The sequence below is a fragment of the Thamnophis sirtalis genome, unplaced genomic scaffold, assembly GCF_051295495.1.
Source record: "Thamnophis sirtalis isolate CommonGarterSnake01/CBP01778 unplaced genomic scaffold, rThaSir2_p1.2 scaffold_7, whole genome shotgun sequence".
Taxonomy (NCBI): domain Eukaryota; kingdom Metazoa; phylum Chordata; class Lepidosauria; order Squamata; family Natricidae; genus Thamnophis; species Thamnophis sirtalis.
In genome coordinates this window covers 34,786,591-34,805,463 of record NW_028261387.1, presented here as the reverse complement: position 1 = coordinate 34,805,463, position 18,873 = coordinate 34,786,591, and the positions used below count along the sequence as shown (strand labels likewise).

The window sequence follows — 18,873 nt, the reverse complement described above, 5'->3', positions numbered from 1 at the left end:
ATTGAGAAACATAAAGGCCACTTGTTTGTCCGTCCGGGCTTCATAATATTCTAAGGCATCCAAAATAATTCTAACATTATCTTTCAAATGCCTTGACGGCAGGAAGCCATTCTGATCAGGGTGTATACATTTGCTAAGCAAGAATTTAAGTCTATCTGCCAGTATAGCTGCAAAGATTTTATAATCCACATTCAAAAGTGAAATGGGCCTATAGTTTTTAATTTGGGTACGGTCAGCTCCAGCTTTAGGCAAAAGGGTTATATAGGCCTCAGCCCACCATTTCGGTGCGATAGAATCCGTCAAGACAGCATTAAATATTACAATCATCTCTTGTCCTAAGATTTCCAAAAAAGTTTTATAGATTTCAACTGGCAAACCATCCATGCCAGGAGTTTTGATGTTTTCCATTTTTTTGACTGCCTTTTCTAATTCATCTATTGTTATCTTTTGGTTTAGTACTCCTTTCACTTCATTTGAGATCTTAGGTAGATTTGCATTATCAAAAAATTCCTTAATTTGGTCCTCAGAAATTTCCTCTCTACTATATAGTTGCTGAAAAAAACCTTGAATAATTTCCTGTTTTTCCCCCTTGGTTTCTACTAATTCCCCTTTACTATTCTACAGTTGAGCTATACGTCTGCTCTTTCTTTCTTTCCGAAGTCTATAAGAGAGCCAATGACCCGGTTTGTTAGCATGCTCAAAAAAGTTTTGCTTAATCCCCCTAAGTTTCCAAAATGGCTACCCATTTTGCCCTCTCTTCTAATTTTTTCCTCTGTGTGCCTATTGTATATTTAATAGCTAGGCCCCTCATATAAGCCTTGGCCGTATCCCAAAGCATTTGTGGAGTTACTCCCTTCCTATTTTCTTCCAACCCCCCCCCTCATTTCCCTTTAAAACATTTGTTGAAATTCTTGTTCTTTCACTATCTCTGTATTCATCATCCACCTTCTCTTCCTCCCCTGCCTTACTCCTTTCCACACCAATAAGAGTGGATTATGATCGGCCCAGGTATTAACCTCGATTGCTGCTTCCTTAATCAGATCCCCAATTTCTGGTGTCAACCAAGCCATGTCAATCCTAGAACAGGATTGATGTCTATGTGAAAGAAAGTAAATTGTTGTTTCTGTGGGTGGAGTTCACGCCATACATCCTTTAATTCATATTCCTCCTTCATACCTTCAAAAGTTTTGGGGAGAGCTCTCCTCCTTTCTCTTAATTTTCCCCCCTTTTGGATGTTTCCTGGGTTATAGTCCATTGTCCTATCTGCCACAGCATTATAATCACCCACCACACATATGTGGTCATAGCCTAACTCTGCAATTTTTTGATGCAACTTTCTAAAAAAGGTACTTTGATTATCATTCGGCGCGTATATGGCCATCAGCAAAATTTTATATCGACCAAATTTCAATTCAACCATTAAAAGTCTCCCCTCCCCATCAGTATACACCAATTTAGAATCGATATGATCTTTAACATACAGCACAATGCCCCTTTCCTTTTCATCTGCTAAACTTGTATGCATTATACCCAGCCGGGGGTAATACAACACATTTTGCTGGTGGTTCACTATATGTACTTCTTGCAGGCATGTCAGATCACAATTCTTTTTCCGTAAAGCATTCAGTATTTTATTTCTCTTTCTTGGTGAATTCAAACCATTTATGTTTAAAGAAATTAAGCGGAGTTCATCCACCATGTTTATTTGTGAAAGGTTTTGGATTTTATTGTCTGCCTCGTCTGCAGTCTCACATCTCTATTTTGACTCTAATTTCCCCCTTTCTCGTCTCCCGGGACACTATTCTTTCACTTCTCTCCTTGGCTCTTGTTATCCAATTCTCCATCATTACTCTGGGTTCCCCTCTTCAACTGACTTTCCATAAAGTCTTGTGCATCTTGCAATGATTCAATCCAAAACCTCTGGCCTTGCCAGAGGAAGGACAACCCTTCTGGGAAAAGCCACCTATACATCACCTGAAGTTTCCTCAGTTGTGTTGTTAGGTCCTGATATTTCTGCCTCCTTTCCCTCACTCTTCTTGGTATCTGTTTTAGTACTGTCACGTCTCCCCCACGTATATGGTATTCTGGTCACATGCCTGCTGGTAAATTTATTCTCTCAGAGATCGTTTGCTAAACCTCATGTGCGCTTCATGTGGCAGTTTCTGTCTCCTAGTATAGGAAGTATAGACCCTATAGACATCATCAATATCACTCTGTATTGTCAGCTTATCTTTCTGGGTGATCCCTGCGATCATTTCAACCATAATTTCCTTCAGTTCCTCCACTCTTTCCTCTGGAATATTTTGAAATCTGAGAAAGAAGGCTGACCTTTCTCATTCCAACATAGCAATCTCATCTTCCAACCATCTATTGGTATGAAGCTGCCTCATCTCCCACCTCGCCATGTTCCCTTCACTTTCCTTCATTTTTACTCCTAAATCTTGAATTTGACCCTCCTGTTTCTCCATTTTTGCCCAGATCTCCTTTTGCTCTGAATACAGCTGTTTCATTTTCCCCCTCATGTCTCCCATTTCATTTTTAATGTCGGCCAGGGATTTTTCAGTGACCTCTTGATTCCTAGCCATATTATTTTGTATCGATAGTAAAGTTGTCTGTATATTTTGCAATGTGGGTGCTTTCTCTATCCCAGCCATATTGTCTAAAATCTGTGTAGTGTTGGAGGGGTTGTAGATGGGGATGACTGAGTAGGTAATGCCAAGGTTTCCCCCCCCCCTTTGCCCAGCTCATATCAATTAGGTTAAGAAGCTTATCCCACTGTTTCATAAGCTATCTGCTACCAGCTTAAGCAATGTTCCAACTAATTTTTCTGCTATCTATAAGGAAAAATATATATGAATATAGTCCCATACGGAGATCTAGAAAAAATACAAGAGGAGGCTCATATCAGGAAAAAAAGGAAAGAAGGGGGGGGGCAAATATACCAACACAAAAAAAGGAATCAAACCTCAAAGAGAAGAGAACAAAAAGAAAGGGAAGTTCAGCTCAAAATATTCCCCTTTCAAGTGTCCAACTCCAGCTCCAAAAAAAGAAAAAGAAAAAGAAAAAAAGAAAACAATGCGCATTAATAACATTGACTGTCTCAAATGGAGTCTTAAGTCTCTATAGGCAAACCCAAGCCTCCCATGTGCTTCCGCTGTGGGAAGGAGTGGCACCGTGCTGTAAACTGCCGAGTCAAGATCAGCCACACCGCCCCACCCCCTCGGAAGGAGAAAAAGCTAGAGAAACCTCCCAGCAGAAGGAACCAGCTTTGATGGGGGAGGAGACTTCTCGACGCTTCGACCTGGAGGAAGGAGGGAGCGGAAGCCCCAACTCGTCTGATGACAGTGATTCTGAGGAGACTGAATGCTGGGTAAGTTCCCATTCGGGGCCCATGCTTGTCCCAGTTGAACTTAGAGTGCCCTCTTCTGGCACGCAAGAGAAACTTCTTGCTCTTTTGGATTCTGGTTGCTCACGTTGCATTATAAGCCCAGAAATAGTTGAGAAAATGGGGTTAAAACTAAAAACTTTGAAAATCTCAATTGCATTTTGCCAATTAGATGGCTCTATTGCAGGGGGAAGCCCTGCTCATTTTGCTACTGAACCTATTGAAATGTGGATGGGGACCCATCAAGAAATGATAACTTTCATTGTAGCTCTGGGAATGGACCGGCCCCTTATATTGGGATTCCCCTGGCTCCGTGAATGGAACCCACGGATAAATTGGAGAAATGGTTGGTTGCGCATTTGGTCTGCCACGCCCCCTGAAGGAGAAGTGGGGATCCCAGAATCAGACAAAGCAGGCCCCAAACTAGTGGCCAGAGGGCAGGAGAAAATTGAGGGGGAGGAGAAAATCCCAAAGGAATACTGGGACCTGAAAGATGTTTTCAGTGAGAAATCTTCTGATAAGTTGCCCCCTCACAGGCCCACCGATTGCACCATTGATATTCTGCCTGATGTGAAACTCCCTAAATCCCAAATTTATTCAATGACCCCTAGAGAGATGGACGAATTAAGAAAATTCATTGACAAAAACTTGGAAAGGGGTTTCATTGAACCAGCTAGACCCAGGGTAGCAGCTCCAGTCTTGTTCAGAGAAAAGAAAGATGGCTCCTTCCGTCTCTGTGTGAATTTTAAAAACCTTAACTGCATTTCTGTCCAAAATGTCTACCCTTTACCACTGATGAAGGACATGCTAGCCCAATTGGGGAAGGGGAAGATCTTCATTAAGTTGGATCTGCGGGAGGCATACTATCGGGTTAGAATTAAGGAAGGAGACGAGTGGAAAACTGCATTCAATTGCCCTCTTGGCTGTTTTCAATTTCGAGTTATGCCGTTTGGACTCCAGGGGGTGCCAGCGGTTTTCATGCAATTAATTAATGAGGTTTTACATGACCACCTTTACAAGGGCGTGATGGTCTATCTGGATGATATCCTTATTTACACAGAAACACATGACGAACACGTGAAACTGGTTCGCACAGTACTCAAAAAACTACGTGCAGCAGAACTATATGCTAAATTGTCCAAGTGTGAATTTCATCAGGAGAAGGTGGATTACCTGGGTTATCGAATCTCCCACAAGGGGATAAAAATGGACCCAGCAAAGGTCAAAGCAGTCACCGAATTGGAAGCTCCACGCACACATAAACAGTTACAGAGCTTCTTAGGTTTTGCCAACTTCTATCATCAATTTATTCCTTCTTTTGCTAAGATCACTCTACCAATTACAAACCTCCTGAAGTCGAAAGGGGGGCCGAAGCCCAAACCTAGCAAACCCTTGAACTGGACTATGGAAGGTCAGGCTGCGTTCGAGAAATTGAAATGTCTGTTTGCAGAGGAGCCAGTCCTCAAACACCCAGACATGGACACACCTTCATGCTAGTGATGTTGCTGTGGGGGCGGTACTGCTTCAAGCGAATGCACAGGGGAAATTGCAACGCTTACACCTCTCGTAAGCTAACCGAAACTCCGTGCTGGAACAATATCTTCGCTGTTTCATCAACTACCAGCAGGATACTTGGGTGGAATTGTTGCCTCATGCTGAGGTGGCATATAACAACTCAGTGCAAAGCAGCACGGGTTTTACACCCTTCAGGGTGGTATACGGACATGATTTTGTGCCTATCCCCAAGATTCCTTGTGAGAAACCACAGGTATTGTCCCTCTCCGAGTGGAGTGACCGCCTCCGAGAGATGTGGCTTTTAGCTTACCGGGCGCTGGATGCTGCACACTGAACACACAAGAAACAGGCAGATAAGAAGAGGGTGAAGCCGAAGGAATATAAAGTTGGTGATCATGTATATTTATCCACTAAGTTTCTTCAGACCACTCAAAAGTCTAAGAAATTAGGTCCCAAATATGTTGGCCCGTTTCTGATTATCAAGGTTATCAACCCTGTCTCTGTCCATCTCCAATTACCTAAATATCTCAACCGTGTCTATCCTGTTTTTCATGTTAATCTCCTGAAGCTGGAACACACTTCTCCATTGAGGGCTCCTTTCCCAGCTCCACCTGCCCCGCTTCTAGTTGAGGGTGAGCAACATTTTGAGATTAAAGAAATTTTGGACTCTCGAAAATGAAAGAACCGTATTCAGTATCTTGTGGCTTGGAAGCATTTCCCCCCCTTCTCATACTGAATGGGTCGATAAATCCTACATGCGAGCCCACATGTTATTGAACTCAGTCCTATTTGGGACATCTCATACAGATTAGATTTATCATTGTCAGTACAGAAAGCTGTTCAGTACAGTTCTTAACAGAGTTTACTACTAGACAGGTGTGTTAACACTTTTTTCATGGTGCCATATATAAATGCCTGTATGTTGTTCAGCTAAAATAAGTGTTCTAGGCTCAGAAACAAAGTTTTAAGAACAGTGCTTCCAACAGTATTTAAAGCTATGTGATTTTCTAAGCTGTTTTCTAAGAGTCAGAATAGATTCAGCAAAATACATATATTATATACCCTGAATTTACACTTTTGCTGCAATATTAAGTAGAAAGTCATATGTAGACAGTAAGAGACTGTCAAGAGACAGTAAGCCCAGTGGTTCATTGTAGATGGAAATCCACCATCTTCCAGTCCTTCCATTTATAAACAAGTCAAGCATGCAATATTATTGCTAACAAGCAAGTTTCTAATACACTTCTCCATGCTCATGTTTGTGTTGTAAGAATGTAATGCTTTAATTTAAAAAAAATGCAAAAAAATCCATAACTACTCTCAGCTATTTTCTTCCATGCTTTATTATTTTCCTCCCCATTCAACATAATTTTACCTACCCTTCCACAATAATTCCCAAGTCAGGGTAAACATAATTATCTACATTTCACTTCTATGATACTTAGAGACAAACCAACTTATGAAGTGTCACAATTCACAGTCCTTGTCTGGCTAGTATGAACTAAGAAGGCCATTCCCTTCCATTCTGTTAATGGCTATATAAGATTGGAGCCATTTCATATAATCTTATATAGGAATGCATTCCCGCTGTAGCACAGTCTTACCAGCTACAGGGTTTGTTTTGTCAGCAAACTCATTACTGAATGAGAATTTTGTCAAAAACATTCATTCAGTAATATGTTACTAAGCTTAGTTTAAACCAGGGGTGAGATTCTACTAGTTTGGACCAGTTCAGGAAAACCAGTAGCTCCAACTATTAGCTGGGCCTGCCAGCCCGCCCCTGCACTATACTCACCTGTTCTGACCCCCCTCCATCCGGTGAGTAACGCCGACATAAGCTTACTGTTAGCCACACTTTATTCACAGTAATAACTCACAGACAAGACGTTGGCAGCAACCCAGACTCCCACAGATAAAAGATACACACAAGAGCTTCTCCAGCTTAGTATAACGGCTGTGTCCTGCAAAAGGTCTCCTCCCAAAGTTTCTTCTTATATACTCTCTTGGGAGGAGCCAAATCACAACCACCTGAGCCTGATTATCTCCTATGTTGCCGTAATTGCTGCCTTCACTTCTCCGGCCTCCTCTGCCTGGCGTCAGGGACAGACTTCCTTTGATCTTCACCACTGCTCCAGTGCCTGGGTCAGAGACAGACTCCCTTCGATCTTCACCACTGCTCCATGCCTCAGGTGCCTCCTGGTAGCCAACCAGCCTCTCTGGTCCCTGCTCGGAGTCTAAATCCTGCCCAGGGTCCTCCACATCTTCCAGAGCTGACTCAAGGGATCCCTCGCTATCGGAGTCTGTTGGCAGCTCCAACAGCTCCTGCTGGGCCACAACACTCACCTATATTCCCTTTTCTGAAGCCCAACTGATAGGCATGGCAGAGCAGATTGCCGTGCCTCAGCTGTTTTGCACTGGTGGAGTGGTAAATTTTTTAACTCACTGCGTGCACATACAACGTGTGTTTGGCGAAGCACACGCTCAGCGAATCGGTTGTTACACCAATTGAATCCCACGACTGGTTTAAACCCTATTTACTGCCACACCTAATACTAGTCTACTGAGATTTATCTAAATTACAGTCATGCACACTGACTGGAAGCAGAACCTCCAAAATTTCAGACTGGGATTTTCTAGGGCTAATCCTGATGGCCATAAGGTGGCAGAAAGATGGTGCAGTTCCAAATCATCCCTATTTAAAATGTAAACTAAAATGTTCAAGCCTGCAAGTTTAAGTAAAAGAGGCTAACAAATATAATGGTTAGAAACACGTTTCACACAGAGATATTGAAAGAAGATTCTGTTCCTGAATTTCATTCAAATACATAAGTGGCATACCTTGGCATACAAGAGATGACGGTGTTTCCCCTGGATGGACACGGGCCGTAATAAACACCACTTTCTGTTCTGCTCCAGGACGAAGGTTCACTGTTGAAGAAAGAAAGAGGGTTTTAAAAAAATCATGAAATTGACATTCCTTTTTCTATGTTTATCTGACCTTAAATAAAGGATCTGTGAATTTTGAGGGGTAGGACTGTTACTGAGTGCCTTTGTTTTGTATATTTCTAGTTGCCTTTTTTATTCCTTTTTCCAATGAAAACGTTGAAGAATAAGCAAGATTTCAAGCAACTGCTCTTTTGAGTCAAAACCTTTCAACTAAGACAGTTTTTCTTGACTAAGACTAAGCTTTTCTTCCTAAAGAAATACAAGGAGTTTAGAAAACTGTTGATCCATAGAACCAAGATATAGAACTTCAGGGGGGGAAATGTCTTTGGCAAGCCAGATAAGAAGCTTTATGGGAAACAATGGTCCATAACGAGACATTCCCCATTATTGGTTTAGGCCAGGAGTGTCCAACCTTGCAACTTTAAGACTTGTGAACTTCAACTCTCAGATTTCCCAGCCAACTAAAAGAATGCCCTTGATAATCTTTCCTATATTGGATTTACAAAAGACGCTTTTTAAAGTTTGGAAGAATTTTGTGAGGAGAAAGAAAAAAATCAGGTTCTATGACATTTGGACTTTTCAAAAGAAGAATATGGCATTGGATCAATGGAAATCAAGATTCAGTCCTCAGTTCCAACAAATCTCTTAACACTGGTGAACACACAACAGGGTATTTTTTGAAAAACAGTCATATGCCATGCATTATCAGCCCACCCTAGTAAATGTACACAAACGTATACCAACAATTACCAAGGGGTTTATCTGCTTTAAGAAGTAATTTTGGATTTAATTAGCAGAATTAATAGAATACTTTATTTTGCCAAGTGTGGTTAGAAACAAGGAATTTGTCTCCAGTACAAATTTGGATTAGTTTATTGTATAATTTTTGAATTGTTTCCCAGTTTTCAAACTTTAAATATTCAAATAAATTTTAAGTTTTAAAAGTTTAAAAAATCATCACAATCAGTCCTCCTTGTATAAAAGAAACAAACATATTTTCACTGGCTGTTTCAATCTTGTATGCTACCTTTAAATGAAAAGAAGAGAAGGGTTGCTCAAATGGAGGGTGCATAATTGTAATAAAAGAACAATACATATGGCCCCAGATTGACCTTCATTAGTTGGTGGCTAGAAAACTAAAAATTCATTTGCTCTGAAGATGAGCCAGACACAAACAGTGAAAGGCAGTAACCTTCCCTGAAGGACAGTAGGAGCCAGGAGTCAGCTGTGCTAATAGATAAGAAGTCCTGATGGATGATATTTCCCTAGCAACAACAGTGCCCATCTTTTGTTTTCACCTTCTCACTAGCAATGTCCAACTTTTGGGGGTGTCCTAATTGTGTTAGTCAATGTAACTATATTTATCCTTGAGGTCATGATTTTTTGATTGTCCTGATTATAACCCTTTAAAACTCATGGACTTAGAACAAATCCATGCACCGGGTTTTGAAAACTTTAATTTCAAGTGCCCTTTTTTCTGTAGCATAAAGATATTCAAGAAATGTTCAATTGATTTAATTGAATAATTAACTGGCCCGCATGCCAGTTTCAACAAATATCCAGCTTCCTGGGACAACAATGTAAAGAACAACACAAATATTGTTATCAAGAAAAAGCATTCAGAGGAAGAATAAAAGATATGATATTTTGCTCTGTGTTTATTGTTGCTGGTGCATTGGGGAAGAATTCATTTCCTTTATTTACTTGAGAGTTAGATAACAAATCCTTTCTATTTTGGGACAATAGCTAGAAAGAAAGATAAGAATTGTGATAGCTAGATGCTGGACTGTACAAGATTATTTTTAAAACGTGGAAGGATTGGAGGGAGAAGGAAGGAGAAAAGGGAAAACTCTGTACCATCACTATTCACTTCACTAATAAGAAACAGCAGCACATCAGTAACAAAGCTCAGGTTGTCCAGCTGCCAGGAAAAAAATTGAGCTATGATCTTTCATTAAAAGTTAAGAACAGGAAGAATTGTTTAACTTATTTTGGGGGGCTAGGACATCATACAGTATGGTAACTGAAAGAGTTCTGAAGTTTTGTATCCAGTCATATAAAGAACAATAATATCACCGTATGCGTAAGCACATTATACTGATTTTGTATTCATTGTATGCCACATCATTTGCTATCTTAGAACAGGCATTCTGTGGTGGCTTCTGTTTGCTGCTGAAATGATGGAAAGTTGGGCTACTTACTACCATTTCCTATGAATTTGGCAGCCTGAAAATTAGAAGAGTCGTTACAATGATCTAATTTAAGCTCTTGATGTGTATGAAACTGACATAATAGACAATTGATTTTCTTTCCTTTTGGTTCTGCTGACCGTGGGGGAAAAATGCAAATCAGGCAATGTATTTGCATGCTAATTTTATTGCACCTTTGTGTCTTCATAAGAAGATAAAAGTTTGTGTTAATAAAAATAAAACATTTCTGGCTCTAATACAGGCAAATGTTTATGCAGGCAGGTAACAAATTGGTTTGTCATTTAGTAAAACATAGCGAATGCAGTAATCATCTTTAGGCAAAACAGACTGGAGCTTTTGCTTAGCTTTTAGCTTTCATTTGCAAAAATCACTTTAATGTACAGCAGAATTTCCAAAACAGGGTAATAAGAAATTAGCACAACTGTTGCCTCATTCCTAACTACACAGAGTACATAGTTATTCAATTCTTATGGCTGGCCAGAGGAAAGGATTATAGGGAAACATAATCAATTTATAGAATTATGTAAACATCTGCAATTTATAGATTAGGGAGTATTATTATAAATTATTCTTACGTCAACATTTTGAATGCATCTCACATATCACTGTGACAATGCTGTTCACAGAACAGGCATATGATTTCTTTGTTTCACTGTGTTGTCTTCCTTTTGTGCATTTGCATTATCTAACATTTTCCAAGAGTATATAACGTGATGAACTATGATGGTGCTTTAAGTAGCTAGGGACCAACAGCCTGAGATTGCCAGTCAAAATCGGTTGACCTGTTTTTGATCCAGGAACAACAAAAGAGCACCTGTAATTCTAACCATTGCATTACTCCCATCCTCCCTCTAACACAGTCTATAACTCCTCTGCTCCTTCCCCGGCTGAACGTCCTTGGTGCAGAGGAGGGAAACCATGCAAACAATTTCAGCATTAATACTTGACTGCATTTTCAACTTAATAACCGGGAGAAGGGATGCTGTTGTCAAGCAAAAGACCAACAATATCTTTTGGTTTTGGGTTTGTTTGTTTGTTTGTGTGTGTGAGAGAGAGAGGAGAGAGAGAGAAGGGAAGGGAGGGGGAGGGAGAGTTGTTATCAAATATAGAAAGTCAAAAACGGCAAAGCAATTTTGAGTGAGACGATTTTCTCCTCTTCCACTCTCGATTTGTTTGTTTTTAATCAGTCTAAGAAGCTAACCTTTCTGCCTCTCCACTTTCTGACACTGTCGAGCCCAATGGCCCTACAAGAAGAGGGAATTAACTAGCACAGAAAGGCTTCTATGTTTATGCCTTCCCATCACAAGTCGGGTTTTGCATTTAGATTAACCATAGGTATCTGCATTTTTTTTTAATATAGGCTCCACAAAATGGAATGGGAAACAGGAAGATGAGTGGCATGTTATTTGATTCCAAAAGGCAAGATTACAGTAATGCACAATTAAATTAGCAGAAAGTGGTATTTAATGTCACCTGCATGCATTCTCACTGTAGCATGAAGTTTAGTAGACAGGTCTTTCCTTCGGCTGCTCCTTTTGCCTCCTTCCCTCCATTTCTATTTATAAGACAAGTATAGATAAAGCTCTGTGCCCCTCAGAGTGCCAATGCTAAGAATAAATGGAACATCAAATATGTCTCCTGAAAGGCATACATCATCTTATTAAATTTGTCGGATAATCCCAGAAAGCTAGAAACAATTCTCAATATCTCCAAAATGTATGCGTCCTACAAATAATACGTGGTATAAAATGAAGGAGGAAAAATGCCTCAAAAGGAGATTCAGAGTATACAATTCAATATCACCCCCCCCTACATACACACACACACACACACACACATACACACACATGCACACACACACAATACTTGTGCTAGTACAATAGTACTAGTTAAACTGCTGTTAAACACTCAGTCGCAAAGGTGATCTGGAAACATCAACATTTTAACTATGAAGTTAAGCAAATGCCTTGATATTTATAAGTGGTTTCACTGTTTTTAGTCTTCAGTTGCTAATGTAAATTGCATGTGAGTAAGGTGACCAGATTTTCAGATTGGTAAAGAGGGACACCTTTGACTGGGGGCGGGGCCTTGATTAAAAATTTTATACGGAGCAACAAAAATTTTCATACAATGCAAAAATAGTATTGTAATATTTTTTTTTATTTCAACATAACTACAATTTACAAATATAAATTGTAACTGTTGCCAAACATCAAAATTTTGATCACATGACCATGAGGATGCTGCAATGGTCGCTAAGTGTGAAAATGGTCACTAAGTGTGAAAAATGGTCATCAGTCACTTTTTTCAATGCCATTGTAACTTTGGTCACTAAGCCCATTATACCACCTTTCTTGGCACAGTTCTTAAGTGAATAATGGCAGCTGATAAGTTAGTAACATAAGTGAATCTGGTTTCCCCATTTGACTTTGTCAGAAGGTGATTATATGACCCCAGGATACTGAAACCATCATAAATACGAGTCTGTTGCCAAACATCAAAATTTTGATCGCGGGAAGAAGGCAGTGAGAAGAGGGAGTTTCAGGCTATTCCTGAAATTCCCCTATTCCGAAGGAAATTGGACGGGTCGTTTCCGATCCTAGCTGTCCTGAAGAGACAGTGAAAGGTTAGGGGAGATCCAGTGACCTCAGAGACATTCGCAAGTCTCTGGGGGCTTGGAATTTAACCCCTTTTGCCAGCTCCTTCTGGATTAGCTGTAAGCTAACCGAAACTGCAGGTTGCCCCTAAGAATGGTGGAAGTGATTTCAACTGGTAAGCTGATTTTATTACTCAAAGAGATACGGTCCGCATTAAAACTTAAGCTAATTGAAGCCAAAGAACAGAAAAATCTAGCGGTGAATTGTTTTTTTTTTTTTTTATGGATTTATGGCCGGTGGTTACCCTATTTCTTAAATGCTTTTAATGATATTTATGTGGATAAAGGAAAGATTACTTCAACATTCCCTCTGACTCTTCTTAAGTGGGCTGTAAACCAATTTATTACAATCTGGCTTTTCACAATCTGACACTTTTATTGCTTGGCTGTGTTGGTCTAAGATCAGATAAGATCGCACAGCTCCCAGCGTGTTCTTACTTGCAAATATTTTAAAGCTTCTAGCTGCGTCACAACATGGCGACTACATACACTTCAAGTGATTTGTTTCAGATGATTTTCTCTGCATTTCAAAAGTTGTTTGCCTCATATGAAAGATTTGAAAAAAAATTGGACTATTTAACATTAAAATATGAAGAAAAAAGTGAGAACATTGAATGTTTGAATGTTCCTAAAAAACAAATGAAGAATGTCAGAAATGAAGTCCTTCAACTTGCTGACACGCTGGGCGTCTGGTTTACTTCGGAGGGAGAAAGAGATGCAACGTTTGAAAGGGGGGCAGCCATACAGAAGATTTATTTCAAAAGACAGAGCGCAGGAGGAATGAGAAGCATCAAAGAATCTATACTTTATGAAACATCATTTGCAGAATTTTCGATACCACCCTTGAGAATGAAAAACAAACTGAAAAGTGTAACAAGCCGAGGACAACATTATTATTACATCAGAGGCATCCTGAGCAAAAAGGTGCGAAGATATTCCTGTTTGGACTTGCTTATAAAAACATTTGGTAAACCTGTTCCGCGAATGGCAATAGGACTAAGAAGGTTTTGTTATTGGAGAGACATAGGCTGATAGATAGAAGAATACAATTTAAAATTAGCTAAATCTAATTACTCTTATTTGTAATAGACATAGCTGAATAATAATTGATATTGATAGTAATGTATATAATGTGGAGTTGATATGATAAATAATAATTGGATATGAGAAGGGAAGGTTGGAAATATTTTTGGACCATATACAAAGTTTATTAATCACAATAATTATCACTATTAAAAAATAGAATAAAATATATACAGTTAAATGTTAACTAATAGAATAAAATATATACAGTTAAATGTTAACTAATATGGGGAAAATGTTATGATATACGATATAATTATATAAAGAAGGGAGAATGATAATAAACTATACTGCATGGAAGATGGAATTTTTGGTATTAAATATTATGGATGTTCAGCTAAAACAGGATATGAGGATTTGATGTTAATAGAGGATTCTACAAACAAGTAAATGAAATGTCAGCATGTGGTTATGAATTAAATTTTTGGCATATTTAAGGATGAAGGATATTTAAATAACTGTAGTCAACTAAAAGTGGAGGTATAATGATGTCAATATGGTAAACATCTGAGTTAAGATATTTGAATTAATATGAATTAATGGAAGAGATGCACCAAAACATGTTGTAACCAGCTGATATACTTTTTTTAAAATAATATATACCTGTGTTCCTTTTTTTTTGTTTCTCTTTTGATTTTTTCTTTTCCCACTGGTGTGGGCATGTATTGTTTAAGAAACAAAAATTATTATTATTATTATTATTATTATTATTATTATTATTATTATTATTATTATTATTATTAGTATTATTAGTATTATTAGTATTATTAGTATTATTAGTATTATTAGTATTATTAGTATTATTAGTATTATTAGTATTATTAGTATTATTAGTATTATTAGTATTATTAGTATTATTAGTATTATTAGTATTATTAGTATTATTAGTATTATTATTAAATAATAATAATTATAGTCAAATGAAAATGGATATATGATGATGGTGATATGTATGAATATTTGAGTTAAAATGTTTGAGTTAACATGAATTATGTTTGTTGACTGTGGAAGAGATGCACAAAAGTCTATTTGTAACCAACTGATACACTTTTTATAGCATGTATGTTGTATTTGTTTTAAATCAAAAATTTTAAAATTGTAATTTAAAAATTTTTTTTGATCGCGTGACCATGAGGATGCTGCAATGGTAGCTAAGTGTGAAAATGGTCGCTAAGTCTTGTCACCTTAGTGATGGAGCACCTACAACCTCTGGTGGCAAGATGTTCCCCTGGTTGTCCTCACTGCTAGGAAGTTTCTCCTTAGTTCTAGGTTACTTCTCTCCTTGATTCATTGCTTCTTTTAAATTTTTTATTTATTTATTAAGAAAATTGATATGGCCGCCCAACTCACTCATGATGACTCTGGGCAATTTACTGAAGTAAAACTCCATTACAAAACCCAATAAACTCTCAACCCCCTGGTGATCAGATGTTGAGGCTCAGTGCAGAGAAGAGTGACAAAGAAGATTAGGAAAAATAGGAGGCTAAAACATATAAAGAAAGGTTGCTGGAACTGGGTTGTTGTTTTTAGTTGCAAATCGTGTCTGACCCATCGCAACCCCATGGACCACGTTCCTCCAGGCCTTCCTGTCCTCTACCATCCAGTCCATTGAAGCTCACGCCAACTGCTTCAGTAACTCCCTCTAGCCACCTCCTTCTCTGCCATCCCCTTCTTCTTCTTTTGCCCTCCATCATTCCCAGCATGAGGCTCTTCTCCAGGGAGTCCTTCCTTCTCATTAGGTGGCCAAAGTCTTTGAGTTTCCTCTTCAGGATCCGGCCTTCTAAAGAGCAGTCAGGGTTGATCTCCTCTAGGACTGACCAGTTGGATAGCCTTGCAGTCCAAGGGACTCAATGCAGGAGTCTCCTCCAGCACCAGAGTTCAAAGGCCTCCATTCTTTGGCACTCAGCCTTCCTTCTGGTCCAACCTTCACAGCCATCCATTGCAAATGGGAAAACCACAGCCTTGACTAGACGCCCTTGTGTTGGCAGGGTGATGTCTCTGCTTTTTAGGATGCTGTCTAGATTTGCAATAGCTTTCCTCCCCAGGAGCAAGCATCTTTTAATTCCTTGGAATTGGGTATGTCTAGTTTAATGAAAAGAAGGACCGAGGTATTGTATTGTGGTTGCTGCAATTAATATACTTAATAACTCAATTTTTATTCTTTATTTTTTTAATAATAATTTTCATAACAGTTGCTCCTGTTTTTGTAATTACTGTTTTATATTATTATTTTAGTGGATTGTTGTCACCCCTGAGAGTCATTTCTATTGAGAGTGTCTTTTGTCTTGCCCCAGTTAGGATTTCTTAAGCAAATCCACTGGGCTTTCAACATGAAGCCAGAAAATCGGGACTTTTTAAAAACTCCCCAGGACACGAGACAAATTGTTATAAAGCGTGACTGTCCCGCTGAAATCGGGATGTCTGGTCACCTTATATGTGAGTAACAAAGAGAGAATTTAATACAGGGTGGCTATACATTCAAATGTGAAACAAAGAACAATTTGTCTCAGCAAAGAACTGTATGTCACACAAGCAATTTATGAAGATGAGACGAAGAGCTGCCACAATTTGTGTTGATGACACATTTTACATCTCAGCCTGCTGTGGCCAGTAAATGGCAGAGGTCCTGGGCACACAGAGAAGCTTCTTCTACCTACTGTAAGTGCCAGTCAAAGCAGGAAAAGCATTTTTAAAAATGGCTGCATTGCTCATAACAGCAAGAGGAAAATGCTGCTTTATGAAGTACATTCACAGGGATTATTCATTTGTTGAGGAGAATTCTCTGTCTCCTTATATATCTCCATTAGAGGGTGCATGATTTGAAAGAAATTCTTTGGGCCTTCTGCAGCCCTGCACTTCTCTTCTCTTCATTAAAGTCCCTTGATTTCTTTTAGATTAATGCAAGAGCCAGAGGGTGGTGGAAAAGTGTCAGGGCTATAAGGAATCTATTGGTTAAAACTAATATAACTCTTAAAGCAACAGCATCTTTTTTACCCGCCTGGAAAAAAAAAAGTCTATTTTAATGAAAGCAGCATTGCTCAAGGGAAGTCCAAAGCTGTCCATTCAGATCATTTTCAAAATGTGCACAGCTAGCTAATCTGCATAATATTCATATGCAAAGGCAGTATATTGCTGAATGCCAATTACTCAGCAGTAATAGCAGGAGAAAGCAACTGGCATTAAGTCATTGTGTTATTATGGGAAACAAAATCTGGATCTGATGGCTATTTGGTTTAATCCAGGTGAGTTTTTCTTCCCGGCATCTTGTGTGCTCATAGGATGATGATGATGATGATGATGATGATGATTATTATTTAAAACTTTATTGCAACCATATGAGTTTTAGTAAAACGAAATCATACTTATCAACTCTAAAAAACATATCCAGGGTATTTGTTCTAACAGCAAAACATAAACAGAAGCCCAACTATACATAAGGTACTTAAAATGTAACAATCATCACCAGATAAAGTATAAGCTTGATATTAAAATATAAGCAAATACAATGGCTTAGCCAGTGTAATATTGGAACAATTCATTTCCTTGCGGAAATTGCACATCACACCACTTTGTTTATTTCTATAGGTAGATTTTGCAAAGTAAAACTCTCATCTTTATTGATATGATGAGGATTATCTCTTTTAACATATGGAATATTCAGTCATGTTGGGAAATGAAATCCAATATATCTGAAAAGGGAAATATTGGCAAAGATTCAGTTAGCTAATTAGACATTATTTTATAAATTTTGAATTTCTTTTACTCATAAATGTTTTTCTGCTTTAGAGATTAGTCACCTCATAAACTCTTAACACAAAATATCAAGAAGCCTTAATTAGAAACTCAATATGAAATATAGATTCTGATGAGTCCATTATTATGCACAAACATATAAGTACAAAGTAGCAGAAAATGAAAAACATTAAATTATACACCTTGAAAGAAAAGAAAGCATATTTTTACAAAGTAAATTGTAGTGTGTTTTTTTTTTTAAAAAAATGCCAGCCTAGGGAGAGCTTTTAATTAAAATCAAAGAAAAGTTTAATTGTCCATGGGAAAAAAATAATCTAACCCAGCAAGAACTAAATTTATAAAATAAATGCATGCTGAAGCCCAAGGGCCTTATTCTCAACCATCATTTATTTAAGGGATGGGATATGTTGGTAGAAAAATACTATCAATGAGACGTTATTTATTTACCTCTGTGAATGCATAAATTAGCATGGCTATATGTTTTCCAGATCTTGGTGCATGGATAATTTTTTCTTCTTCGGCCACAAAGAGAGATAAGAATTTTGATACCAAGCAACTAGATTCCCTACTTTCTGTACTAACTGCAAACTTTCCACTGCAAAAGCAGTTTCTGTGTATCTAATTTACCTGTTTATGTCTGTGAATACCACTAAATTAAAATGGTTAGTGGTACTGAAAACTAAGAAAAAAGAATATCAATGATTTGTACGGTCACAAACTCTTGGCTTAACCTGGGCTGTTGTGACAAATTTGGGATGTTAATAGGATATCTGGGAAGGGAAGGCAGATTTATGAAAAGGATCCTGTTTTGTGAATGAAAATGCACTTCCCAATCATAAGGTGTAGATCAATTCTGGAATCAAATTTGCACAGAGGGACATCAAATCTTGTATCCAAACCTTGACATAACTTAATAGTTACAAGAACATTGATTTATTGCAGCTTTGTCATTGACTTACATTCATCTTTTAAAAAAAATGTGTGTATTCCCATTTATGAACCTTTTGATAAAACTATCATCCTATAGCTGTGTAGAGAGAAGGGTTTCCCTTTTTCTTCATTTTGATCTCTCTTTGTAAAACCATTCTTGTGAGCTAAAGAAATCTGCATGCTGAGCAATACAGCCGAAGAATATTAATCATGTCCCTGCACATGAAAAGCTTTATTTTTTTCACAGAAATAACAGCCCACCTCAGATTCATTGTAGTTTTTAGCATTTCTCCAGTATAATTTTTGGTATATTTTAAGAATACATTTCTTCAGATGATAATCACAAAGCAATTTATTATTATTGGCACTGGAGCATGCACAGATCTTTGGATAGT

At 38.1% G+C, this 18,873-nt stretch overlaps 1 protein-coding gene across 2 annotated transcripts in view; it reads right to left on the bottom strand.

The window, feature by feature from the left end:
* Window positions 1-18,873, bottom strand: part of BEND5 (BEN domain containing 5) — a 1,240,338-nt gene that overhangs the window by 307,385 nt on the left and 914,080 nt on the right. For both annotated transcript variants that reach the window (XM_087719697.1, XM_014070495.2), the window contains one exon: window positions 7,739-7,828. In XM_087719697.1, coding sequence (XP_087575823.1) covers window positions 7,739-7,828 — 90 coding nt within the window. The remainder of the gene's footprint in view (window positions 1-7,738; window positions 7,829-18,873) is intronic.